This window comes from Arachis hypogaea, chromosome 20, assembly GCF_003086295.3.
Source record: "Arachis hypogaea cultivar Tifrunner chromosome 20, arahy.Tifrunner.gnm2.J5K5, whole genome shotgun sequence".
NCBI lineage: Eukaryota > Viridiplantae > Streptophyta > Magnoliopsida > Fabales > Fabaceae > Arachis > Arachis hypogaea.
Window position 1 is genome coordinate 27,973,118 of NC_092055.1, and position 27,601 is coordinate 28,000,718.

At 35.1% G+C, this 27,601-nt stretch overlaps 1 protein-coding gene and 1 long non-coding RNA gene across 2 annotated transcripts; one reads left to right on the forward strand and one right to left on the reverse strand.

Annotated features, from left to right (window-relative positions):
- Positions 1-31: 31 nt before the first annotated feature.
- On the reverse strand, positions 32-27,601 carry LOC112784641 (probable carboxylesterase 1). The gene is made up of 2 exons (XM_025827928.2): positions 27,558-27,601; positions 32-1,464 (listed from the first exon to the last, which is right to left on the reverse strand). The coding sequence occupies exon 2, from the start codon at positions 1,358-1,360 to the stop codon at positions 287-289; it is 1,074 nt and encodes a 357-aa protein (XP_025683713.1). The 5' UTR covers positions 1,361-1,464; positions 27,558-27,601; the 3' UTR covers positions 32-286.
- Positions 6,608-9,465, forward strand: LOC112782228 (uncharacterized). The gene is made up of 4 exons (XR_003192921.2): positions 6,608-6,776; positions 7,010-7,110; positions 8,614-8,845; positions 9,197-9,465. It is a non-coding gene; the product is annotated as an uncharacterized lncRNA (long non-coding RNA).

The following is a 27,601-nucleotide window of genomic DNA, read 5'->3' on the forward strand; positions in this document are numbered from 1 at the left end:
CTCTCAATTATCAACTTCACGTGAAGATGAGTTTTCACAAAAATAAAACTTGTCTTGTAATATGAAAATAGCTTATAAATTTTCGGACATATGGATACATTTCACTATTTTAGTAAACAATACTAATAAGGAAGCATGCATGCATGCATGCATGTACGGCGATTGTGAGTCTTTAACATATGCATTTTGAGTGAGTCCTACACTCACTTATTATAAACATCAATATCTAAAACAACAGAAGCTCATTATTTCTGACGTCAAGATCAGATCAGAACAGATAACAGATTTATTGTTGATTAATGAAAGTAGCAATCCTTGGCACGACGAGACGAGCGTTTTCGTCATATGGCTTATAAACTTGATCGGAATGTCCAATACCCTTATTCAGTTCCAGCTCAACACGCCCACCCCAACTACTATTCTTCAGATCCCTAAAGAAGTTCTCTCCAGCAGGTCTCAACGGATCAGTCTCCGCTACACACACCAAAGCCCTCCTACACCCAAATGTATTTAATTCTTCCGCCGCCGGTTTCAGCCTTGGATCCTCCGGCCCCTCATTATCCTCGCACATATACAGCCACTGCCTATCTTCCCCTAATCCACCAAAGAAAGGGTGCACCATAATCGCACCCTCCACATTTATACCCTTCGGTGGTCCTGTTTTTCCCACTTGGCTGACCACGTAATGGGTGATGTTACCGCCGGCACTGTTTCCGGCGACGAAAACACGCTGCAGGTCGGCGTGGTGGTTTAGCCAAGGCTCCGGCCCGTTCCCGCTTGCATGCAACGCGATCCAATCGAGGGAGGCCAGGGCCTCCTTGTAGCACGCAGGTGGTGGTCGGGCCGGGAACTTGGAGTACTCTACGGAGACAGCAAGGACGTTGGATTGATTGGCGATGTCGGCGAGATGGTTGGTATATTCTGGACCGAGGGCGGACCTGGAGCAGAAGCCACTCCCATGGAAGTAGAGGACGACAGGGAGTTTTTTGTTGTCGTGGTTTTTTGGGAGGAAGAGGCGAGCGGTGAGGCGGGGGTTGGTGGTGGTGATTTCAGCATCCTTGATGTGGAGTTCGAAGGGAGGAACGAATGCTGGTGTAGGACGGAGGACCTCCACGGTTCCGTCTGTGTAGACAACAAAGAAGTCGAACTCGTGAAATATCTCCTTTGTCGGCGGGGTAGCTGCCGCTGTTAACGTTATGTGTTTTTTGTTGTTTGGTGCAGTGCTTAGAGAGAGAGATTGATGAATCTTAGGGCTGTAGGTGAATGCAGGGTTTGTTTCCCGAGGTGGCGTAGGGGTCATCAGACGGAAGAAAGCATGTTGCTTGAAGACGGAGGAGCACAACGGTGTGATAGTTGCCATTGTTGTTGGAGTGCTAAGATAGAGTGATGAATGTGATGAGGGTTTAAGCGGACCAAGGCTTCACTTATATAATCAATGGATTCACCTAATAAGCATTCTCCATTCTTCATGGAAAAAGAGAACATGTTAGCTGGAATATACCTTTTTTAAATTCAATTATATTTTAATATAGGGGAGAAATTGAACACGTGAATCATGCTTTCATTTAATTTTTTATTTTGAATAATGTTATATATTCGAATCTTTTTATTAACTAAATTTAACTAAATTAATTTAATATAATAAAAATTTGTTATAATTAATATTATTTTAAGTTTTATTATTTAATTTAATTAAACTTAATTTATAAAAAATATTTAAATGTATAGTATTAATCTTTTATTTTTGAACAATGCTAGGGAACCAAAAGGTATTAACAAAAAATCAGCTAAATATTTTTGGATGAATCCAAAATCTCTACGAGTTAATATATATAGATGTTTCTTTTGTTAAGTATCAGAATGTTTCTTTTTCATACTAAATGAATGTTCTTTTATATATTTTTCGAATTTTTTTGTATTGCAAATGTGAATGTCTCTATTTTTTTGAGAATTTTATATATTTTTTTTAAAATTTTATAGATATTTAATTATTTTTATTAAAATATAATTGGATATTTTTTTTGTTAAGTATTATGATGTTTTTTTTCATATTAAATAATTTTTTTTATTTCTGTAATTATATAATTTGCAGCCTCTTTAATCATCAAAACGGCACCTAATATCCCAAAACCAAAGAGCAACATCGTGATGATGCTACTACCGTGCGACTACTATGAAAATCATTGGCAATTCGAACTTCACATGATCATAGTACTCTCACCAAGTTCACCTTTAAAAGTAAGAACATATGTACTTCAATTTTTAACTTGAAAATTATCACAAACACCTAAAAATTTAAAACTAAAAATTGGCATAATTAACTAACCCCTTGTTCTAGACTATCAGTGAAAAATTTTGCAGCCGCTTCTTGCAATGTCGAGGTCCATTTGCCAAGAGAAGGCATCCATTGGTGGAATCAGCAGTAATTTTTAGAAATTAGAAGAAGCCTTGAGGAGGGGATCGAATTCCAAGGTGAGTTGCTGAACTTTATGAAAGATGGATCTCCACTGATGAATCCAAAGTAGAAATCCTCCCTTGGCAACGGTTTCAACGATTCCACCAAACTGTTGAGTCTCACATATGTGTCATCGTCTGCTTTCATCACATAATGGTTTAGCGGTTTTTGTCGACGGTGGCGAATCCGACGAGCCAGATGTCGATAATAGAAGAGGAGTGGGTCGCGGTGGGGAGGCGAAGAGTGTCCGACAGTGAGAAAAACGTATGTGTGTGTCAGTGGCGGAAGTTGAAATAAAATTTTGGGAGGGTCAGATAGAAGATAATTGTCAAGATGTTTTTTATATGGACCCATTTAAGATAAGTTCGTCTAACCTCATATTTCTTATTTGGGTGACATTGCCAAATTTAAAGCCGTTTCTCAGTATCTCGTTCTAAAGAATTAATGTCAAACTCATCAGATGCAACTCTTTAAACATTTGAAGGTTATATCTCACTTTTTCCGTGATTCATTAAAGTAGAAGAACTATCTACAGGGGTTGATATTGTAAAAATTATATGTTCTCCTTCTTGAATATTAGCCTTCCCTTTAAAAATGCATCAATTCTTTGATTTTTCATGATTATTTTATATAAAAATTTGAATATATATCCTGTAAAATATGTAAAAAAGAAATTAGAAGGATAAATATTAAAATTTATAATATTTCTTGAATTTTTTTTATCAATTTATACAAATACAATAATATCAATACTTATTGAATATTCTAATATTTTTTATCATATAAAAATTAAATTAAATAAAAAGTAAAATATATAATAATATTAAATTACATAAATAAAAAATACCTAATTTTTTATATTTGAACTCAAAGATAGAAGGAGTGTTACTTATTGAATAGAGAGCTGCAAAATACACATACACTCAATTCAGTCCAAATCCAACAAGGTTTGAATGTTTAAAACTAAAAACTATTGTACAATAAAAGAAAGAGATGAAGATTGAACTTTGATATTTTAAGTCATAATAAAGTATTTGAGCCAACTGAACTATTTTTTATTTTCTGAAAAAGTACTACTAATTTTTTATAACTAGTGACAAATTCAAAAAATTTTAAGAATAAAACCAAAAATATATATACTAAAATAAATTTTGTCGAACATTATTAATTATATGAAGATATAAAAATTAAAAAGAGTTAGTGAACACTTTCATTTTTAAAATACTATACATTATATATAATTTATAAAAGAATATTTTTTTATTTCTAAAACTTGAACTTAAAATATTTTAATTAAATTATACATAACTTGTTATCCTAACTAATTTTTTTATACACAATTAATAATAAAAGGCGAAATCAATTGGCATATTGGCACTTAATAATATACTAGTATTTATATTTTGAAATTAGAATTATATATAAATACTAAAATGATTAAATTTGTATATGAAAAGTATATTTATAAAAAATAATAGAAATTTAATTTATAATTTTTTTCTTTTTTTTAAAATAATTAAATTTATTATATATATTTTTAGTTTAATTTTGATATAATGTTAGATGAAATATTTTATGCGTGCATCTATTTAATTATATATTGTAATTAAAATATTTTTTATTATTATTTTTTAAAAAAATATATATTTTAAATTAGTAAACTAATCAATTTATTTTAAAATTTTAAATGCAACATAAGTAATAAAGATGAATAAATTGAGAATAAAATAAAATATATAAAATTCTGAAGAGAATAAAAAATTAGATAATATCTAAACTATAATTATTTGAATTAAAATTTACAATTAAAAATATCAAAAAGAGAAACAATGAAATTGAAAGATACATAGAATCATGGAGACTGGAAAACTATATAAAAAATCATAAAAATTTTGAAATTTATCTTTTGATGAAGAGAAAATGACTACTAATTAAGAAATAAAAAAAAGTTAAAAATATAAAATTAAAAAGAGGATTTAAGAAAATAAAAGAGTGACGATACAAGAATTAAATTTGATTAAGTTAAATAATAGTCAAAATAATAAAAATATAAAAAAATAAATTTAAAATTTTGATCAATTAGATATAATTTATTTATAATAGAATCATTTAAAATTTAAAATAGAAACACATTATATATGTAACTATTACTTAAACAACAAAAATTGAAAATACAGTGGGGAAGTGCCCCTTGTTATTGTTACTGGGTCCGTGTCCGTAGATAACCAACTACTATCAAAAATGAATTTATTGCTATTAATTACTACTAACCTAATTCTCAACTACTTAATATTCTTTGATAAATACAATATAGATATTGAAGGCTCAATTGAACCATGCTTCTTCAAAATTTGCAAATCCATCAAAATTTTCTTGGGGGCAACTGTTTACAGGATACTTGGCAATTTTAAATTGTCTAGGAACGTTGGGTAGATGGGAACCTTGCTGAGGTTTTCTTTGGAACACATGATGAAATAGTGTAAATTGAGTTATAAAAAATAGTACGTGTATATTAAAAATTAATTATTATATATTTTTAATATATATTTTATAAGAATCACTAATTTATTTTTATATACTACGCGTACGAGGCTAATTTTTTTTGTTATGGAAGTAAAAGTGGTGATATATTTTAACATGATAATTTTTGGTGTTTTTTAAAATTGTGGAAGTACACAAATTTCTGGCACCGATTTCTGTACTTAAAATTTTTTTATTTTTTTTAACACAAATTCCTGGCACCAATTTGTGTACCTCTCAAATTTCTGGCACCGATTTGTGTACTTCTCACAAATCGGTCGGTCCGATTTTTGCTTCTCTAGTTAAACGATCCCACATTTAAGTATAACACCTCAACAATCCACATTTAAAAAAAACACCACTACCACTCCAATATTAAAAATAAAAAATTCCGCGTATGATCGTTGAGTTATTCTAAAGCAAGTATTTATATTACCGTAAAGAATTAAGTATCAATTTATTACTGTATATATAGGAATATGTTCGTTGTTGGTATTTATAAAAGTTACAAAATTTAATTATACTGTTATAAAAGTATTTCATTATTTTATTATAACAGATTTTATTATTATAATAAATAATTAATTTGTTCAAAAAATATATGAAACAACATTATAAATATATTGTGATTAATTTTATGTTTATAAAATATTTTTTATTTTCAATAGGTTGTAGAATTTTTTTATAATATCAAAAAATGCAAATGATTTATATTCATAACTAAATATTATTTGTGTTTATAATCAAATTTTGTAAATAATATTATCAAATTAGATGATTCACATTTATAATAAAATAGAATTAAATAAAAAAATAATTAAACTCGCAGCTGTAATAATTAAAAATCTTATAGAATAATCAAATTTAAGGCCTAGAATATTACACTAAATCCCATCAAACTCAGTTCATCGATCAAGCTAAGGCAAGGACAATATATTGATCCACCAAAATAGGAAGAAAGGTTAAACGAAGAAGAGAAGTTGCAGAGGCCAAAGGGCAAAAATAAAGAAAAAGAAAAATAATTAACGAGGAGTAGACTGACGCCCCAATGTTCCTCACAACAACTAAATGGGGACGGTGATAGCGAAGAATAGGTATCCCTAGCCGAAAATCGATTATTCGATGGATTAATTGCAAAAATTTGAAGTTTTTTCAAAGGTTGGTTTGAGGTTGGGATATCATCAGATTTGGGTGAGAGGAAGGATTATTTTCATCTTTTTACAAGTGATTAAATTATGTGGACAAAATTTTTTTTAAAGTGGATAGTCCTCAAAAAATTTTAACCAGATAATTACTTAAATAAAATTAAGTTAAAAAGGGTTTAAACCACATTATCTAAATTTAAAATTAAAATTTTATAATTTGAAAATTTATCAATGAAAATTTAGCTCAGAAAATTATTTAAAGCGTGAAAATATAATTAATTATGAAAAAATATGTACCGGCGTTGTAATTAACTGTACATGCTTAGGATTGTCCGGTATAAAAATGTAAAAATAAACAGAAAAATATTTAGAATACAAATTAGAACATTTATTTTTAAAGTTTTGGTCCTAGGTAGGACTAATGGGTGAAAGGACAAAAATACCTCCACTTAGTGGCCATAAAAGCAAGTGACTTCATCCAATTTTATTCATTTGTTTCAAGAGAGAGAGAGAGCGCTCCAGACTTGAGAAGAGATAGAAGAGAAGCTATTCCACCTTCAAATATACTTTTTTCACAAACCGGAGTTTCGATTGACGACCTGTTTGCGGCTATGCATCGCTCTTAACTCTCTCTACGTTTCTATACCACTTTTGCTGTGAGTAATCACGGAAACTCTACCCTATTTCTCTATTTCTCTCAATTTTTGTGTTTTGGATATGTGAGTGTTAAAATTGGTGATTTTAATGCATTAAGAGAAACTCAAGCTCAATTTCTAGCGGGATTTTGACCTATGATCATTTAGAGTAAGATATAGGAACTATTTCCCTCTTTTCTTCTAATTTGTATGAGAATCTAGTATGAAAAATATGAAATTTTGAATGAAATTAGATTGAGTATAGTTGCTTGGTTGCTTGGCTTGGTTGGAGGTGATTGAGGCTTGACTTGGTCGGGAAAGGAGATTCAAGAGGTTGGAACCGCCGTCAATTAAGGTACGGGTTTCGGTTTTAAGTAATCATTATGTAATGCTATGTGAAATTCTAAGCTAATTGACTTTAGGATATTGTTGAATTGATGTTGTTAATGTTAATGATTTAGTATAAATGTGTGAAATTGAATGTTGGTTTGCATGTTGAATAAATTTTGGGACAGAGGCCATAATTGGGTAAGTTATATCCTTTGGTGATATTGGTAAAATTGACATTTGTGATATGTTGGTTGAGATTGGAAGTCTTGTAAATGATGTGTGAATGTGTGATTGGGATGATTAATTGTTGGTTTTTGGAAGAAATTATGTAAGATTTTAAGTCATGATTTTGATTAAGAGTTATGATAGGTTTTATAAACGAAAAGGTGAACGTTATATTTGATTTGATATTAAGAAAGATCTAGAAGGAGTTACGAGTAAGACGAGGGAGCACGGCGTAGACTTGAAATTTGGTTAAGTTTATGAGTTGTGCAAGAGAATGAGGAAGATGATTGAGTATTTAAATCGACGTTAAATGGTACGGGGTTAGTTGAAGAGTTGAAGTTGAGAGAACCTCTAATGGAGGTTTAACCAAGATTTTTGTTTTCTTTTGTGGACCAAATTTTGAGGACAAAATTTTAAATAAGGTGGGTAGGATATAAAATCCGGTCAAACTATACACTACAAAAAATGGAACATTTGTGACAAAAAATTTGTATCAAATTTAAAATTGTTACAAAAAAATAGTATTTTGTAATAATAATATGTGATTGTTACAAAAGAATAATGTTTTGTAACAACATTACAAGTTGTTGCAAAACATGATAATATTTTGTAACAACCTATTTTATTTCGTTACAAATTATGTTAGTTTTTGTAACGAGATGGTATTTTGTTATAAAATATTGTAATATTTTGTAACAAAAAAAAACAAGTTGCAAAAATTTAAAATATTTTGTAACAAATTTTATTTTTTGTCTCAAAAACTCCAATTGTTTTGTAACAAAAAATTAATTTGTTACAAAATTCAATATTATTTGTAACAAGTTAATTATTTGTCACAAAATATAAAAATATTTTATAACAATTTTTTTTTTTAAAATGTTAAACACTTTAAGAGTAAAAAAATTGTGTATATATTTTTTTCAAAATAATTTTATTTTGTAACATCCTGCATTTTTAAAAATCTAAATATAAATAAATTGTGATTTTATCTTATTATGTTTAAACTTTATAATTTTAAAAATTATTTTATTAGAAATAATTAAATAGATTCGGAGATAATTTCATTATAAATCAATTAAGATTCTTAAATAATTTTATTATAATTGAATATTTTGCGTAATTGATGTAACATTACTAACCTTTTTCTTTTACTGTTGCATGGAAGTTAAATTTTATCTTCATTTTTAAATCATAAATTGGATTGTACAGGATGATATTAGCTGTATGATTAATGAATCCTATGATTCAAAAAATCCTTTCACTCCAAATGAAGTTTTTTTACTTGTGAGATGTGAGAAAACAGAAAAGTGGAGGTTTCAAAATCTAAGTTAAGGATTCAAGCACAACTTTAAGAGGCAATGCAAGACCATGAGGATCTAACAAAGCAAATAGATGTGCTAAAAAAAAAACTTGAAGAGCAACGAACACGGCAAGAGGAAGAATTAGCTCAAATGAAAGTTCAATTGGAAGCTCAACAAGCCGTTGTGAACTCTTTCATAGTGCGCTTTGACAATGAAAGAAACTAGACCCTAAAGGTACTCCTAAAATTGCTTATGGTTTTAATACATTTTTCTATATGATTCCTATATTATTAGTATAGTTTAATTTGTATATGGATCTATTTATGACATTTTACTTCTGTCATGGTTAAAAAATGACAAATGTCCTATTATTTGGTTTGATAAATTTGGTTGTGTATTGGCTAAGAAATAAGTTGTGAATTGGTTGTTTTTGTTGGAACCGTAGATGGTGGAAATATCCAAGTTTTAGGGGAGGTTTTGCCAAAATTTTTCTAAACATTTTGGATAAAACTTAATGGAAAAAATTATAATTATTAGTATTATATCTTGTTTTTAATTTTTTGTTTTGGTTTTTCTTATTTACAGAAGTGCTGAAATGATGACCACATGCTACCTTGAGGGCTCAAGAATATTTTGATTCATAAAGTCACTGATCTATGTTAGAACTTTTAACTTTTGATTGAACTTATGCAAGACATATAACTTGTAGAACTAATCAATGTACTCACTAAGATTATTTTGTTTTAAAATAATTTTAGCTAAATGAGGCATGTTTGAATGATTTATATTTTTGCATATTATATAAATGTAGACTTGCTTATTAAAATAGTTAATATATTAATTAATTTAAAAAATAATTTAGTAAATTATGCATACAATTTGTATTAAAAAAAATTGATACAAAATAATTATTTTACTTTTGTAACTAAAGAAAAAAAACGTTATAAAATCAAGTTACATTTTGTAACAAAATTTTATGATAGGAAAAAATAGATTGTCACAAAAAATACCTTGAAGATCAAAATTTGTTACCACTTTTGTACGACTTCGGGTTTTTTGTATCAGAAAAATTTGTTACAAAATATAACTTTGAATTGTAATAGTTCCATTTTTTGTAACAAAAATTTTTTGTAACGGGACATACTGCAACGGTCCTTTTTTTGTTACAAAATCCTTTTGTTTCAAAATTTCGATTTTTTGTAACAATTTGTTTTGTTATAAATATTGTTTTTTCTTGTAGTGGTAATTAATTAAGTAATTAATTGAAAATGGGCGAAAATTGTTAGAAAAATTAGCAATTAGAATTTGACAATCTAAATATGATATTTGGGCTCGGTGAATTTTTCTGAGTCGGAAAACATAGTTAGAAAGATTAGAAAGTTAGAATTTATGATTTAGAAAATAAAAATATCTAAAGCACAGTTTAGAATACTACTTTTAAATGTTTTGGCCCAAAATTGGGCCAACGAGTTATATACGTGAACCGGGCCCAAGTGGGACTCATGCCCAAGGTATATAAGCATTATTTATGAGCATTGAAGCTCATTTAACCCTAAAAATGAGAGAGAGGGTTGGATTGAGAAAAGAGAGAAAGAAAACCTAGCTTCCTAAATTTCAAATCACCATAATTTTTTCTTCGGAGTTCCGATTGACAAGTTGCTTGCGGTCACGCGTCGCTCTTTTCATCCTCTTTGATTCTATCTAGGTATTGTGGGGTGCTCTAGTATGAGATATTGATGAGTTTTATCAACTATTTTCATTGGTTAAGTGTTGTCGGGTGAATTTGGCACACTTTGAGAACTTGAATTGGGTTGTGGAACTCTTGGTGAAGCTTGGAGCTAGTGCTTGGTGGAAAATTTGCAAGGAAGGGCCAAATTCTTGTGACTACAAGAGGTACTGTTTAGGTTTCATTTAAGTACCGGGTGGTGTGATGAGGATTCCTAGGCTAGATGCCTCTAGGATTAGGTTTGGATTGTGGAATTGGTTGGTATTGATATGTATAGTTGATATGTTGTGAAAATTAATGATTGGATTGAGAATTGTGTGAATTTGCATGTTTGGGTGTTGAAATTTTTGATAAATTAGATAATGATTATTGGTTTGTAAAATATGTATTAAATTGTGAATTTGGGCCGGAGGGCGGAAAAAAGGTAATGACGGTAAGTGATGATTGGATTGTTTGATGATGTATGTAATTGAATGAAAATTGATAATGAATGATGGAAAAGTAGGCATGATTGCTAGGAAATTAGAAATTGTAGATTGAGATATGAAATTGGTAGAATTTGAGTTGAGTTGTGTAATTGGAGAAGGTTTGGATTTGGTTGAGTGTAAAAATGTAAAATGGGTTGGTTTGTGGTAAAAATTGTTGAGAAAAATAAATTTTCCTTGTGAACAATTGGAAGGATTGGCAAATGTGTGTTTTTGGTAAAAACAGATTTTTAGCTAACTTTGGTGGGTCGTAACTCGGTCCTCGGAGTTCAAAAACTTCAAAAATGGATCTTTATGAAAATTCATTTATCGATCTTTCCAACGGTTCCAGAATAGTTGAAAAAGGAATTTTGTGAAAAAAGTTATGAGGTTTTGAATATTAGACTGAAATACTGATTTTTGTAACATATCAGATTTTCTGTTTTCTGATATGGATGCGTACGCGGCCTTTGACATGCGTACGCGTAATGGTCCAAAATTGGTCATGCGTACGCGACACCAGGCATGCGTATGCGACTTACTAAATTTTCACCTTATGCGTACGCGGACCTTTGCATGCATATTGATAAACCACTATTTTATGGTTTATATTGTGTTTAATTGTGTGGTTTTATCATGATCTTTGCCCACTTATTCATTAAATAAGCATGCATTTATATTTCCTTCCTAAAGTAATTGCATGATTGAAAACTTGCTTCCTAGAGACTTTTAATTATGTATTTTATTTCCCCTTTATTCCATTTGATGTCGTGATCTGTGTGTTAAGTGTTTCAGACTTTATAGGGCATGAATGAGTTGGAGATTGGGAAGGAAGCTTGCAAAAAAGGAAGGAACACAAGAAATTGAGGAGATGACCAGCGAGAAGCGACGCGGCCGCATGGACGACGCGACTGCGCGGAGAAGAGCAAATCGCAGTGACGCGGCCGCATGGATGACGCGACCGCGCGGCATGGTATAACACGAGTGACGCGGTCGCATGGATGACGCGACCGCGTGGCAAAGCAGAACGCCGAATGACGCGTCCGCATGAGCGACGCGATCGCATGACATGCGCGATCTGCATAATCTGCAGAATCGCTGGGGGCGATTTCGGGCCCCATTTGACATAGTTTTCGGCGCAGAAAAGCAGACTAGAGCCAGAGAACATGCAGAAACCAGGGAGAACATTCATTCCGCATAGTTTTAGTTTTTAGATCTAGTTCTACTCCTCCTCTAGGTTTTTTCTCTACACATTCATAGTTTTTAGGATTAGTTATTTTTCGTTATCTTTGCATTGGGATATTGAGAAGAGTTATTGCCTCATCAAGACTTCGACATTCTAGTTCGTTCTCTTCACTTGTCTTTTACTCTTCCATGTTCCTTAATTTACTTAATTTTACTATTGGATTATTTTAGCATTTATTAATACAAGAATCACTTTTATTTTAAATTAATCTTTTGAGCATTATTTGTCATGTCTTTCTTTAATTCCCTTTCTTACGTTATGAATTTTACATTTGCAATGAGCGAGTAGTCTCCTAACTTGATGGGGAGTCGATGAAAGGAATCCTTGAGTTGGAATGCTCAAGAGAAAGATTGTAATTGGATTTATTGTTGGATTGCTCTCTAGTCACTAACACCAATCCTCTCAAGAGTGGATTGGAACCTGTGGATAGAACAGCATTCCAACTTGTTTGACTTTCCCTTACTTAGTAAGGGACAACTAAACACAATAAATCTCAATTGTCAATTAATCTTGAGAGTACTACAACAAGAATAGGGCTTCCATCTAATCAACTCCCAGTCAAGGCTTTTATTTATATTTATATACATTCTCCAATTTAATTTTCTGTCATTCAACTCAAACCTTTTTAAAAACCTTCTGATTAATAAAATAGCACACTTTTCTGCAACTCGTTGGGGGACGACCTAGAATTCATACTCCCAGTATTTTAATTTTAATTTCTGTGACACCCCTTTTTAAATTGATAAGCGGATTTCTGGTTGGTTGAGAACTATACTGGCAACGCATAATTTATAATCATTCTTAACTCGCCAATTTCTGCTCGCATCAATTTTTGGCGCCGTTGCCGGGGAGTTGCAATAGAGTGCTAAAGTTATTAATTGGAATTTATTTATTTGCATTTTATTTTATTTTGCTACTATGAGCTGCTTGTTTCTTTCGTTAGATGACGCGTTCACTTCCTGATCCAAGCTTGCCAGTATTCGATCCTGAGATTGAAAGAACTATTTCACGAATAACGTAAGCTTGGCGTCGGTTAGCCCTCTCTGAGGGCGGATTTGAAACGCCATTTGAGGAAGAAACCAGCTCCCGTTCTACTGATTCGGTTGATTTACGTACAGGTAACATGGCGGCAGCCAGAAGAGTTACTATCCAGGAGGGTGGAGCCCCTGATTTTTCAATGCAACCGTTCCAAGCGCATCATCCAGCGGTGGCTACAGATTTTGAAATAAAGACCGCACTGCTCAATTTGATGCCCAAGTTTCATGGCTTACCTGCTCAAGAGCCTATCAAGCACCTGAGAGATTTTCAGGCAGCCTGTTTTACTGTCAGGCGTGATGGTGCAGATGAAACTTCAATTTTGTTGAAAGCTTTCCCGTTTTCTCTTGAGGAAAAGGCAAGAGAGTGGTACTACACTCAACCAGCAACAACTGTATCCAACTGGGATACACTCAGAAGAGAATTTTTGGAAAAGTTCTTTCCAGCTGAAGTTACTGATAAACTGAGAAAAGATATTTCCATGATTGTTCAGGATGAATCCGAGACGCTTTATGAATATTGGGAGCGCTTCAATAATCTTCTGGAAGCATGCCCCCACCATATGATTGACAAGATAGTGTTACTCGGTTATGTCACACAGGGCATGAGGCCCCAAGATAAGACCACATTGGAAAGTGCTAGCAATGTGTCTATAAAAAAGTACAAGACCACTGATGAGGCATGGCAATTGATTAGTGACTTAGCCAAATCTACCAGGAATCACAGGCAGAAACAAGGCCGTTCAAAAGTCCTTGCAAAAGTATCTTCTAGCAGAGAGACTACTGCTCTAACTCAGAGTATCTGTGAAATGACCAACTTGCTGAAGCAAATGCAATTGAATCAACAACAAGTTCAACAAGCTCAACCTTCTCCAGCACAGCAAAACCAACAGTTAGTTCCACAGAGAGTTTGCGAAATCTGTGCTGATTACAGTCATTATACTGATGAATGTCCGCAGCTCCAGCAGGAAGACAACACCGTGGCAGCCACTCATAACTTCTATGACCGCTCCAACCAAGGGTACAATCAAGGTGGCAATTACAACCATAGATGGCAGGACAATTCTAACCAGAATTGGAGGGACAACAACAACAGAGGAGGCAGAGATAATCAAGGATATCAGAGGTGGAATAATAACAACAACAGGCAGCAGAATCAGAATCAGCCTTACAGAGCACCTCACCTGAGGCAATCCCAAGGACCACAGAATACCCAACAGCAGACCTCTCAAATTACCTATCCTTCTTCATCTGCCAATGATGACTTACTACAATCTATTGATCGGAGACAGCAGACCAAGGAAAATAACATTAATGCCACTCTAAATGGTCTGAACGCTACTTTGCAAGCTCTTGTCTCACAGATTGGATCAATGAACAACTCCAATAACCAACCTTTGAGCTCCAGTGGAATTCCCTCTCAACCATTACCCAATCCCAAGGGTGGTATTAATGCCATCACCCTGAGGTCCAGAACCACACTACAGGAGAGGAATCAGGAGGAGCCAAACCCACCAGAGCACGCCTCAACTGAAGAGGTAGTAGAAATAGAAGATGTTGAAGAAGAAGAGGACACACAGGACATAGCTGAAGAAGAAGAAGTGCAACCACAAGAGGAAGCACCAAAAGGCACAGACACTGTAGAAGATACCACTCCCATTCCATTTCCACAACTTGCAAGGAAGCCCAGGAAGCAGCTGGAACCTGATTCCAAAATGGTAGAGATATTCAAAAAGGTTGAGGTAACTGTTCCCCTTTTTGATGTTATTCAACAGGTACCTAAATATGCAAAGTTTTTAAAAGATTTATGTATACATAAAGACAAAATTAATGAATTAGAAACTATTCCCTTAGGAAGTTCCATATCTGCTTTAATGGGAGGTTTACCTGAGAAGTGTAGTGACCCAGGTCCTTGTATGGTTAATTGTACTATAGGTAGTGTAGTATTTTCTAATTGCATGTGTGATTTAGGAGCATGTGTAAGTATAATGCCTTTGTCTATATATGATATTTTGAGGCTCCATCCCTTAAAAAGGTCGGCAGCTCGTTTTGTGTTAGCAGATAAAAGCATTATCACAGTGGCTGGAGTTGCTGAAGATGTATTAGTGGGCATTAAAGGGCTCACATTTCCCATTGATTTTTATATCCTGGAGATGCCTCAGAATGCCTCAGATAAGCCATCATCAATCCTATTCGGAAGACCATTCCTGAAGACCTCAAAGTTCAAATTAGATACTTTTTCAGGAACATACTCTTTTGAAATAGATGGCCGAGTAGTGATCTTCAATTTGAATGGAGTTATGAAGCATCCTCTAGAGGATCATTCCATCCTCCAATGTGACATTATAGATGAAACCATAGCTAAAGTTCACCAGGAGGAGTTTGAAGAGAAGCACACAGGACAAGGTCCAAGTGTGGGGACATTCTCAGAGGACAATGACAGTGCTTTGCCATTGTTACCAGCTCCAGACAACCCAGAGCCAGAACATGATCAGAAGTTAGAATTAAAACCCCTTCATCCACACCTCAAATATGCTTACTTTGAAGACGGGCAGAAGTTTCCAGTTATCATTGCAAGGGAACTCACTTCTCAACAGGAAGAACAGCTACTTGGTGTGCTGAGGAGGCACAAGAAGGCAATTGGGTGGAGTTTGGCAGACATCGTAAGCATCAACCCTCAAGTATGTGAGCATAGAATATTTTTAGAAGAGGGAGCAAGACCTGTCCGTCAACCCTAGAGAAGACTGAACCCCACTATCCTAGAGGTTGTCAAAAAAGAAGTGACCAGACTACTAGAGGCAGATATCATCTATCCCATCTCAGACAGTGAATGGGTAAGTCCAGTACAAGTGGTGCCAAAGAAGTCTGGAGTCACTGCAGTGAAGAATGAGCATGGAGAGCTCCTGACAACCAAAGTTCAGAATGCCTGGAGGGTCTGCATTGACTACAGACGCCTCAACCAAGCAACCCGTAAGGATCACTATCCTCTTCCATTCATTGATCAAATGCTGGATCGCCTGTCAGGTAAATCGCATTATTGTTTTTTAGATGGTTACACAGGTTATTTCTAGATTCATATAGCCCCTGAGGATCAAGAAAAGACCACTTTTACATGTCCTTTTGGGACTTATGCTTACAAGAGAATGCCCTTTGGCTTGTGCAATGCACCAGCTACTTTCCAAAGGTGCATGATGAGTCTTTTCTCTGATCTTATTGAGGATTGTATGGAGGTTTTTATGGATGATTTTAGTGTATACGGCGATTCCTTTAGCCTTTGCTTAGATGGATTATCTAGAGTATTAGATAGATGTGTCAGTACAAACCTTGTATTAAATTTTGTAAAATGTCACTTTATGGTTAAACAAGGGATTGTACTAGGACATGTTGTGTCTAATACTGGCATTTCTGTAGATCTAGCAAAGGTGGATGTTATTTCTACTTTACCTTACCCCTCTTCTGTGAGGGAGGTCCGTTCTTTCCTTAGCCATGCAGATTTTTACAGGAGATTCATTAAGGACTTTAGTAAGGTAGCACTTCCCTTGTCAAGATTACTGCAGAAAGACATTGAGTTCGAGTTAAGTGACAATTGCAAACAAGCGTTTGATAAGCTGAAGACCGCACTGACTCAAGCCCCAATTGTAAGAGGACCAGACTGGAGCCAACCATTTGAAATTATGTGTGATGCTTCCAACCATGCAGTAGGAGCAGCACTGGCTCAGCGTGAAGGTAAGGACCCCTTTGTTATTGCTTATGCGTCTAAAACTTTAGATGCCGCTCAGTCTAATTATACTACTACTGAGAAAGAGCTTCTTGCTATTGTTTTTGCTCTGGATAAATTCCGAGCCTATTTACTTGGTACGAAGGTAGTAGTGTATTCAGACCACGCAGCTCTAAAGTATCTATTATCTAAAAAGGAGTCCAAACCAAGGCTTATACATTGGATACTGCTATTACATGAGTTTGATTTAGAAATTAAGAACAGGAGTGGTAACCAAAATTTAGTGGCAGACCACTTGAGTCACCTTGAGCACATTACAGATGACTCCACTCCTATAGCTGATAATTTCCCATTTGATAACCTGCAAGCAGTATCTGAGATAGTCCCTTGGTATGCACCTGTAGCTAATTGTCTAGTTAGCCGCACCTTTCCTCCATACTTTTCTAAGCATCAAAGAGACAAACTAAAAAGCGAATCTAAATATTATATATGGAATGACCCATATTTATGGAGATGTGGCGCTGACCAGGTAATTAGACGGTATGTACCTCAATCAGAATTCTAGTCCATCTTAGAGGCCTATCACTCATCTGAGAGTGGAGGACATTTTGGCCCTCAAAGAACCGCTAGAAAAATCTTAAACTGTGGATTCTGGTGGCCTACTCTTTTTAGGGACGCTGCTGAATTTTGTAAATCCTGTTTCCCATGCCAGAAATTTGGTAATATATCCAGGAGGGATGAGATGCCTCAACAGATTATGCTTTTCTGTGAAATTTTTGATATTTGGGGTATTAACTTCATGGGTCCATTTCCAAATTCCAATGGTTATTTTTATATATTGTTAGCTGTGGATTACGTTTCCAAATGGGTGGAAGCAATTCCTACCCGCACTGATGATGCTAACACTGTTGTTTCCTTTGTGAGAAACCATATTATTTGTCGCTTTGGATCACCATGAGCAATCATGAGCGATCAAGGCACCCATTTTTGTAACAGGAGACTAACAAGATTGATGAAGAAACATGGGATAATCCATAAAGTTGCAACAGCTTACCATCCTCAGACTAATGGGCAAGTCGAGGTATCAAATAGAGAGATTAAGTGTATTTTGCAGAAGATAGTCAAACCTCATAGAAGAGATTGGAGCACCAGGCTACAAGATGCACTCTGGGCATACAGAACAGCATACAAAACACCCATTGGGATGAGTCCTTTCCGCTTAGTTTATGGAAAAGCTTGTCATCTCCCTGTTGAAGTAGAGCACAAAGCCTTTTGGGCAGTAAAGGAATGCAACGTGGGAATTGGGGGAGCCGGAGCTGAAAGGAAATTGCAACTGCAAGAACTGGAAAGCCTTCGCCTAGAAGCTTATGAGAACTCAAGACTATACAAGGAGAAGATGAAGGTTGTACATGATCAGCACATCAAGAGGAAAGAGTTCCAACCTGGGGACTTAGTCCTCCTTTACAAGTCTCGACTGAGACTCATGCCAGGCAAGTTGAGATATAGATGGGAAGGTCCATACAGAGTAGAGAAGGCTGAACCATACGGAGTTTATCACCTTAGCCATCCTTCAAGCTCTGAACTTATCAAAGTTAATGGACATCGTTTAAAGCTGTACCATGGCGAGAAGCGGAAGAAAGACAAGGAGCTCGAGATCTTCCGCTTGGAAGATCCCCACATAGTCGAAGACTGAGCTAGTGGAGCGTCCAACTTACGGACGTTAAAGCAAAGTGCTAGGTGGGAGACAACCCACCATGGTATGATCGTTCTTTTCTTTATTTTTTAGTTTTCTTATTCAATAACTTTTCTCTTCATTAGTACATTTCGTGCATCTGCATTTACATACTCTTATTTTTATTTAAAAAAAAATGTTACGCGACGCGAACGCATCATTGACGCGTCCGCGTCGCAGGTGTTGGGAGAGACAATTAAAATTGAACAGAGAGCCACGCGAGAGCGTGGCTGGAGGTGTGCCAATGGCACAATTCGGCCCACGCGATCGCGTCGCTGACGCGACCGCGTCACATGGGATCAGTGGCCTCCCACACGACCGCGTGCCCCACGCGGCCACGTGACCAAGGATTTCGACGTAATAATGGTGCACAACTGAAAGTTGTGCTAGAGTGATGCTGGACTCGCGCTGGACGCACAGTCCACTCACGCGACCGCGTGCCCCATGTGACCGCGTCACATCCCAATAATTGCCCACTCACGCGATCGCATGCCTCACGCGATCGCGTCACCCAAAATTTGGCATTTAATGGTTTTTGAATAGAGAGTTGTGCGAGTGCGAGGCTACCCTCGCGCCAATGGCATAAAATGGGTCACGTGATCGCGTGACCGACGCGACCACGTCATTCACTTTAAGCACAAGTCGCGCGACCGCGTGCCCCACGCGATCGTGTCGCTTGCGTCGCACAGCCTCCCTAATTCTGCCAACTATCTTATCTTTTTCTCCCCAAATCTTATTTTCTTCTTTTCCTCCTTATTTCTTCTACCTTTCTTCCTCCCTACCTTCTTCCTTCTTTCTCACTTTTTACTTTCTCTCACCCCCATTAACAAGGTTTTTCTTTTCTTCTTCCCTCCTCACTTTTCTATTATTCTTCTTATTTTTATATGTCATCTTCTTTTCTTTTCTTTTTTACCTTCATTGTTCTTATTTTCTTTTTCTTTCCTTTTCCTTTTTACTTGGTGTTATAAATTTAATTGAGTCATTATTTATAATTATATGCTTGTGGATTATTGTAAATTTGTTTGACAATTATATATTACTTTTTAAGGGATTACTTGCATGTTCAAATTATTATTTTCAAGAGCTTATTCTACATGCATGCTATGTGTTTGTGAAAAAGTCCATATGGCATTATGAACTTCTCTACATTTTTCTACTCTAATATTCAATGCTTACTTTTCACAAAATCCCTTTACTACTTTATTAATTGTATTTAATTGTCAATACAAATGTGATAGTTAGTTACGAGTGATAACATATTTAAATTAGACATTGAATGCTTGATCTACACTACTCATGCCTTTGCTTGCATGCCAATAAACCCCTTGCATTTACTTGTCCCTATATGCCCTTGCTATGTTTCCATTGATGACTTTTTCCATGTCATCCGGACCATGTGTTAACGTCACTCTTCTTTATTGTGCATTGCTTATCACTTACACCACCTTCTTCCTTGCTCTATTCCTTTCAATTTATTTTATTTTCTCTTCCCTTTTTCAGGATGGCCACCAAGAAAGGAAAGGAGAAAGCTACTCCTAAACAACCAGCAAGAAGAGGTACAAAAAGAGCATTAGTGGCAGAACCCTCTTCAACTGCAATAAAGCCCTCAACAAAGAGATTTAAGAGGATTATAAAGGTTGATGAAAAAGAGAAAGCTTTCCAAGCAAAGGACACTGCGCGATTTTCCAATCGCTACTGTGAGCAGATGTTCTCCATCCTGGCAGAAAGGAATTACAACAACGAATACCTTCTTCTCCTCCCGCCCAATATTGCTACCTTCGTTGAGCCGCAAATTGCCCGAAGACAATGTGGTTTCCTACAGAGACAGCCAAGGCAAGTCAATCTTTCTTGGGTAGTCAAGTTCTACTCCAATTTCCACCTGCCCACTCTGCAGTCTGTCTATGTTCGTCAAAAGCAAGTCCCCATTACAGAAGAAGCCATTCAAAAAGCTCTAAGTCTTCCCACTATTCTAGAAGGATTGGATGCCTTTCAAGAAGCCGCACTCAAGCGCCAGATGTACCAATTTGACTGGGACGCTGTTCTCAGAGTCATCGCATTACCTGGCAGCAGATGGATCTACGGATACCATCGTACCCGCCCTAAGGGAATATCGGCTTCAGCACTTACCTTGGAGGCTCGCGTATGGGCACAGATCATGTCCCATTACGTCTTCCCGAGCACTTATGAGTCCTCCTTCACTGCGGACATGGCCGTTTTACTATGGTGCATCCTTACAGACCAACCTCTGAATCTACCAAGACATATTCGGAATGCCATGGGACACGTACAAATCGCTGGCAACCTACCTTTTTCAGCCCTGGTCTCAGATCTTGTCTCAGCAACCGGAGTCTCCTACAGAGCTGGGTACACCAAAGCCATGCTTCCACGAGATGATTAGTATGTCCCCAACGGGAAGTACCTTAGACTTTCAGTAGCCACTATTAGCCAGCCTACTGAACCAGTTGAAGATATTCCTATTTCAACACCACAAGCACCCATAACAGCCCATGATGAGTATGGAATGTAAAAGGGAATTTCTGGGTAGCTAGGTATGAATTTTAGAAGTTATATAGAATATATATAGGTTATGTTAAAGCTTGGGTTAATTAAAGATTTAATTTATAAGCTTACTTAGCCATATATGTATCCTTACCCTTACCTTGGCCCCATTACAACCTTGAAAAGACCTCATGATGTTTGCATTGGTATATTAAATGTTGTTGATTGGTTAGGAGAAGAACAAAAATTAGAGAGCATGATTAGAGAAGGATAGAGTGATTACCCTATATACTAGAGAGACTAGAGTGTACATACTTCATCAGTGAGGGTTCCATGCTTGAATTTCTATGTTCCCTGCTTTCATGAGCTATTTTCTTGCACTTTTATCTGTTCTTACTGTATAAGAATTGAGTTAGTGGAATTTGATTTATAATTGTTTTAAAGAGCTTACTTACTTTTGATCAAGTGGACAAAAATCATACAGCTGCATTCATATATATAGGTTGCATTGCATTGCATAGGTTTTACATGTTCTTACTCATTTATTTTATCTCCTTCAACTAAGCATGAGGACATGCTAATGTTTAAGTGTGGGGAGGTTGATAAACCACTATTTTATGGTTTATATTGTGTTTAATTGTGTGGTTTTATCATGATCTTTGCCCACTTATTCATTAAATAAGCATGCATTTATATTTCCTTCCTAAAGTTATTGCATGATTGAAAACTTGCTTCCTAGAGACTTTTAATTATGTATTTTATTTCCCCTTTATTCCATTCGATGCCGTGATCTGTGTGTTAAGTATTTCAGGCTTTATAGGGCATGAATGAGTTGGAGATTGGGAAGGAAGCTTGCAAAAATCGAAGGAACACAAGAAATTGAGGAAATGACCAGCGAGAAGCGACGCGGCCGCATGGACGACGCGACCGCGCGGAGAAGAGCAAATCGCAGTGACGCGGCCGCATGGATGACGCGACCGCGTGGCAAAGCAGAACGCCGAATGACGCGTCTGCATGAGCGACGCGATCGTGTGACATGCGCGATCTGCATAATCTTCAAAATCGCTGGGGGCAATTTCGGGCCCCATTTTGACCCAGTTTTTGGCCCAGAAAAGCAGACTAGAGCCAGAGAACATGCAGAAACCAGGGAGAACATTCATTTCGTATAGTTTTAGTTTTTAGATATAGTTCTACTCCTCCTCTAGGTTTTCTCTCTACACATTCATAGTTTTTAGGATTAGTTACTTTTCGTTATCTTTGCATTGGGATATTGAGAAGAGTTATTGCCTCATCAAGACTTCGACATTCTAGTTCGTTCTCTTCACTTGTCTTTTACTCTTCCATGTTCCTTAATTTACTTAATTTTACTATTGGATTATTTTAGCATTTATTAATACAAGAATCAATTTTATTTTAAATTAATCTTTTGAGCATTATTTGTCATGTCTTTCTTTAATTTCCTTTCTTACGTTATGAATTTTACATTTACAATGAGCGAGTAGTCCCCTAACTTGATGGGGAGTCGATGAAAGGACTACTTGAGTTGGAATGCTCAAGAGAAAGATTGTAATTGGGTTTATTGTTGGATTGCTCTCTAGTCACTAACACCAATCCTCCCAAGAGTGGATTGGAACCTGTGGATAGAACAACATTCCAACTTGTTTGACTTTCCCTTACTTAGTAAGGGACAACTAAACACAATAAATCTCAATTGTCAATTAATCTTGAGAGTACTGCAACAAGAATAGGGCTTCCATCTAATCAACTCCCAGTCAAGGCTTTTATTTATATTTATATACATTCTCCAATTTAATTTTCTGTCATTCAATGCAAACCTTTTTGAAAACCTTCTGATTAATAAAATAGCACACTTTCCTGCAACTCGTTGGGAGACGACCTGGGATTCATACTCCCAGTATTTTAATTTTAATTTCTGTGACACCCCTTTTTAAATTGATAAGCGGATTTCTGGTTGGTTGAGAACTATACTGGCAACACATAATTTATAATCATTCTTAACTCGCCAATTTCCGCTCGCATCACATATGCGGATTTCCAAATTTTTAACCTGTGGGTATGCACACTACATGTATGCGTACGCACACGTCCCATAATTTGAAAAAATGTGTTTATGGCTTTCAACCATTCTTTTGGCCTTCTAAACCTTTATAAACTTTGATCTAAGTCTAAAGCAGGTGGAGTTGAGGATGGATGAGTTAGGAATAAAGCCAAATGAATTGAGTTAGTAAAATTGAGAGAAACGAACAAGATGTTAAGTGATATATGTTGATTATGAATGAGATAATTGATGATGAGAGTGAATGGATAATGATGACTAAACTTAATTAAGGTTGAATATGAATTGATATAAGATGGATAATGAGAATAATGATGATCACAAGATTGATAATGAGGATGATGGTGAAGTTTGACGGGTACTATATCCCGGAATGAATAGGCGAGTTGAGGTAGATGATTCCCTCTCTCGTGTTATGATTATGATTAAGGAGGCAATAAGATTTGTGTTGTGAGGATGGTGGTGTTATCTCGCTCACGTATAGGCAAGCTGAGATTGAGGATTCTCTCGCTTGCTGTGATAAACAAGTTGAGGTCGAGGATTCCCTCTCTTGTTGGGTTGGACGAGTTTAAGGTTGAGGATTCCCTCACTTGTTGCACCAGAGGGTTGGATTGAAGGTTGAGGATTCCCTTGGATTTAACTCTATGATTATTAATTTGAATGTCGTGAAAGACAAGCTAAAATAGAGGATTCTGTCTCTTGCTATGATGAACAAGATTGGGTTGAGGATTCCCTCTCCTGTTACGGTGGGCAAGCGGGGTTGAAGATTCCCTCTCTTGCTACATGGGAGAATTGAATAGAGAAGGTTGAGAATTCTCTTCGATACGATTCTTGGCTGTGATGTGAATGAGTTAGGTTGAGGATTCCCTATCATTACATCACAGTCTTTCTCTAAAATAGGAGGTTGAGGATTCCCTCCTTGAAGGTTGAGGATTCCCTCCTTGATTTTATTACTGTATCCTAGTCGGCCTAAACTTTGCAGGTTGTGGCTAATGGCTATTATATTCATGTCTATATACATATATGTACCTTGTCTTTTTTCTATTCTTCCTTATTGATTAGCAGACATTTTATACACTTTTTGGCATTATTTTCATATAGTTTTTGTTATGTTTTGTTTAAGTTTTATTAAGTTTTCATAGATTTTAGTACAAAATTCACATTTTTGGATTCTACTTTGAATTTGTGTGTTTTCTGGTGATTTCAGGTATTTTCTGGCTGAAATTGAGGAGTTTGAGCAAAAGTCTGATTTAGAGACAAAGAAAGGACTGCAGATGTTGTCAAGATCTGACCTCCGTGCACTCGAATGAGCTTTTCTGGAGATACAGAAGTCCAAATGGTGCGCTCTCAATGGCTATGAAAAGCTAACATCCAGTACTTTCCAGAAATATATAATAGTCCATACTTTGTTTTAGAAATGAAGGCCTAAAACTGGCGTTCAACGCCAGCTACCAGCCCTATTCCTGGCGTCCAGTGCCCACAGGAGAGCAGCTGGTGTCCAACACCCAAAAGGGAGCCCAGGGGTGGCGTTCAACGCCCCTAAGGGGTACTAGCTCATGGGAGACACTCAAGCTCAGCCCAAACACTCACCAAGTGGGCTCCAGAAGTGGATTTTCGCACTACAAGACTAGTTTATCTTATTTTCTGTAATCCTTAGTTACTAGACTAGTATATATAGAATAAAGATCACCCTTGTTAGAGATCTTTGCCCATTCGAACCTTTCATTATTATTTTTTGTACAGTATGAGTCACTAACCTCCTAAGGTTAAGGTTAGGAGCTTTGCTAAGTTTCATGGATCAATAATATTACTGTTCTAATTCAATATGTCTGATTCTATTCTCTTATGCAATCTCGTTCTTCATCTCATGAATTGAGGGTGACCCGTGACAATCACTCTTGCTCTACATGGGTTCCGTGCAATTCCTGACCCGGATAGCGTTGAACTAAAGCTAGAGATTGTATTGCGGATTCCAATAGAGCATATGAGCAACTTTGGATATGTGACATGAAATCCCCTTGACTATGGGTGTGTGAGGTCTCTGTGGTGTTAAGGGTAGAGTCAGAGAAGCAGCACTTTCTGATTCGGAAGATCTGCCTTATCTGTGGTACCTTGAGTAGGATCTGAAGGGGAGTAGATTTCTTAGAGCTTCATCTTTTGTTACAGTGAGAAACCTAGAGCTGGCTTGATGAGAGGACATGAGTCATCTCAACGTGGTGGATTACTGCAGTAGAGGAGGTTAACTTGATGAGAGGACATGAGTTAATCACTTACGGCTGCCATTGAAGGAATCAGAAGGTTATTGAAGAAGATAGTAAGAAAAGTTAATCCGGAAAGACAAAACATCTCTGAAGCCTCAACCATTCTATCACCATTGAATTCTCATCTATCTAATAACGTTCTATTTATCTGTTTTATATGTTTTTCGTGACAAACTATATTTTCTATTTGCCTAACTAAGATCTGCAAGATGTCCACTGCTTGCTCAAACCAACAATCTCTGTGGGATCGACCCTCACTCATCTGAGGTATTACTTGGACGACCCAGTATACTTGCCGGTCTATCTGTGCGAATTCTGCGGAGCCAGTTTCATGCACCAAGCTTTTGGCGCCGTTGTCGGGGATTGTTCGGATTTGACAAACAACCGGATTACCTTGTCGCCTAGATTAGATACTTTTTACTATTTTGTTTTAGTCTTTCGTTTCTTTTTTTTTTCAAAAAAATAAAAAAATTTTCAAAAATCTTTGCTTTTCTTTATTGATCTTTATCTTTGTTTGAGTCTTTTGTTCTTTTTCTTGTTAAAGTTTCGAATTTTCTTGCTTTTCTTTCAAAAAATTTTCAAAAATAGTATCTTTTGTTTGAGTCTTGTGTCAATTCTTAAGTTTGGTGTCCCTTGTGTGTTTATCTTTCCTTTAAAATTTTCGAATTGTTCTTAGTGTTCTTTCTTAGTATTCAAGTTGTTTTTGTTTTTTTTTTCTTGTTTTGATCTAAAAAGTTTTAAGTTTGGTGTCTTTTGGTATTTGTTTTCTTAATTTTCAAAAATCAAGTGTCTTTTGATCTAAAAATTTTAAGTTTAGTGTCTTTTGGTTGTTTTTCTCTTTCTTCATTAATTCAAAAATAAAAAATAAAAAATATCTTTTATCTTTAATTGAATTTTCGAAAATTCCAAAAAAGTTTTCAAATTTTAATTTCAAATTATTATCTTATCTTATCTTAATTTTAAATCTTGTCAAAAATCATATCTTTTTCAAATCTCTATCTTATCTTTTTATCTTTAAAAAAAATATTTCAAAAAATTTTATCTTATCTTATTTCAAATTCAAATTTTAAAATCAAATCTTTTTAAAAAATCAAATCTTTTTCAAATCTTTATCTTATCTTGTTTCAATTTCAAAATTCAAAATTAAATCTATTTCAAATCTTTTCAATTCTTATCTTATCTTGTTGACTTCTTCTTTCCAATTTTTAAATTTCAAAATTTTAAAATAAAATCTTTTTTGATCTTCTATCTTATCTTAATTTCAAATCTTTCTTAATTAGTTACTTGTTTTCTCTTTCTTCTTTTTTCAAAACTTCCTAACTAATTCTTTTCTCTTCTATTTTTGAAAACTTCTTGTTTCTTTCTCTCTCTTCTTTTTTGAAAATCATCATTCAATTTTCAAATTTTTTTAGTTAATTAGCTTTTATTTTTGAATTCAATCTTTTTAGTGAATAGTAAAGAGAGGGTTTGGTGCTCCACCTCCAATTTCAGCGTGTTTCACAATGAAGCAAGGGGTTGGGTAGCTGAATGACTTAAATTGGGTTTGTATACAGTGATTCTTGGGCCCATTATGGGTCCGGTTCACTCGGTTTGGCCTGTTTGGTCCATTTTTGGGCCAAATTCTTTAAACCTAGCTCAAAATTCCTATTTCAGTTTTTTCTATCGTATTAAACTATAAAATTCTATTTTCTAATTTGTTAGAATAATAATTAATTTATTGGCTAATCATTTACTAATTTCTCTGGATTTACAGAGAAGATATTGTAACATATCATATCCTTCTTTTTATTAATGTAGAATCACCAAAGAACCACATGTTGAAAGGAAAGATTTAAGGAACGATTAACCAAAAGCTTGATGGTGATAGAAATATTGAAAGATTATAGCTGAAAATTCAGCATAAATTATGTACAACAAGGCCTCAGACACACGCAGCAAAAGCACAAGAAACAACAAGTTCTTCCCAACAACCTATCCACTAATAGGAGCAAACACTCAACAACCTAATAGTCAATAAATGAAGGAAAATCTATTTCATCTCAGGAACAAAAATTACAAAAATGACAAGAAGAAGAATAAGAAACAAAATTGAGTATAATCCTTGGAGAAATTGTATTTACAAAATATAAATAAACATGATACTCACAGGAATCGAAAGAGGATCAGAAAAAAAAATAGTTAGATGTTACCTGAAAAAAGATTTCTCCAATTCTATAGCGGTGTAATTTTGTGC

What these genes read in the sequence shown, in the direction of transcription:
- LOC112784641 (XM_025827928.2), bottom strand. Translation starts at nt 1,360, where the DNA reads ATGGCAACTATCACACCGTTGTGCTCCTCCGTCTTCAAGCAACATGCT.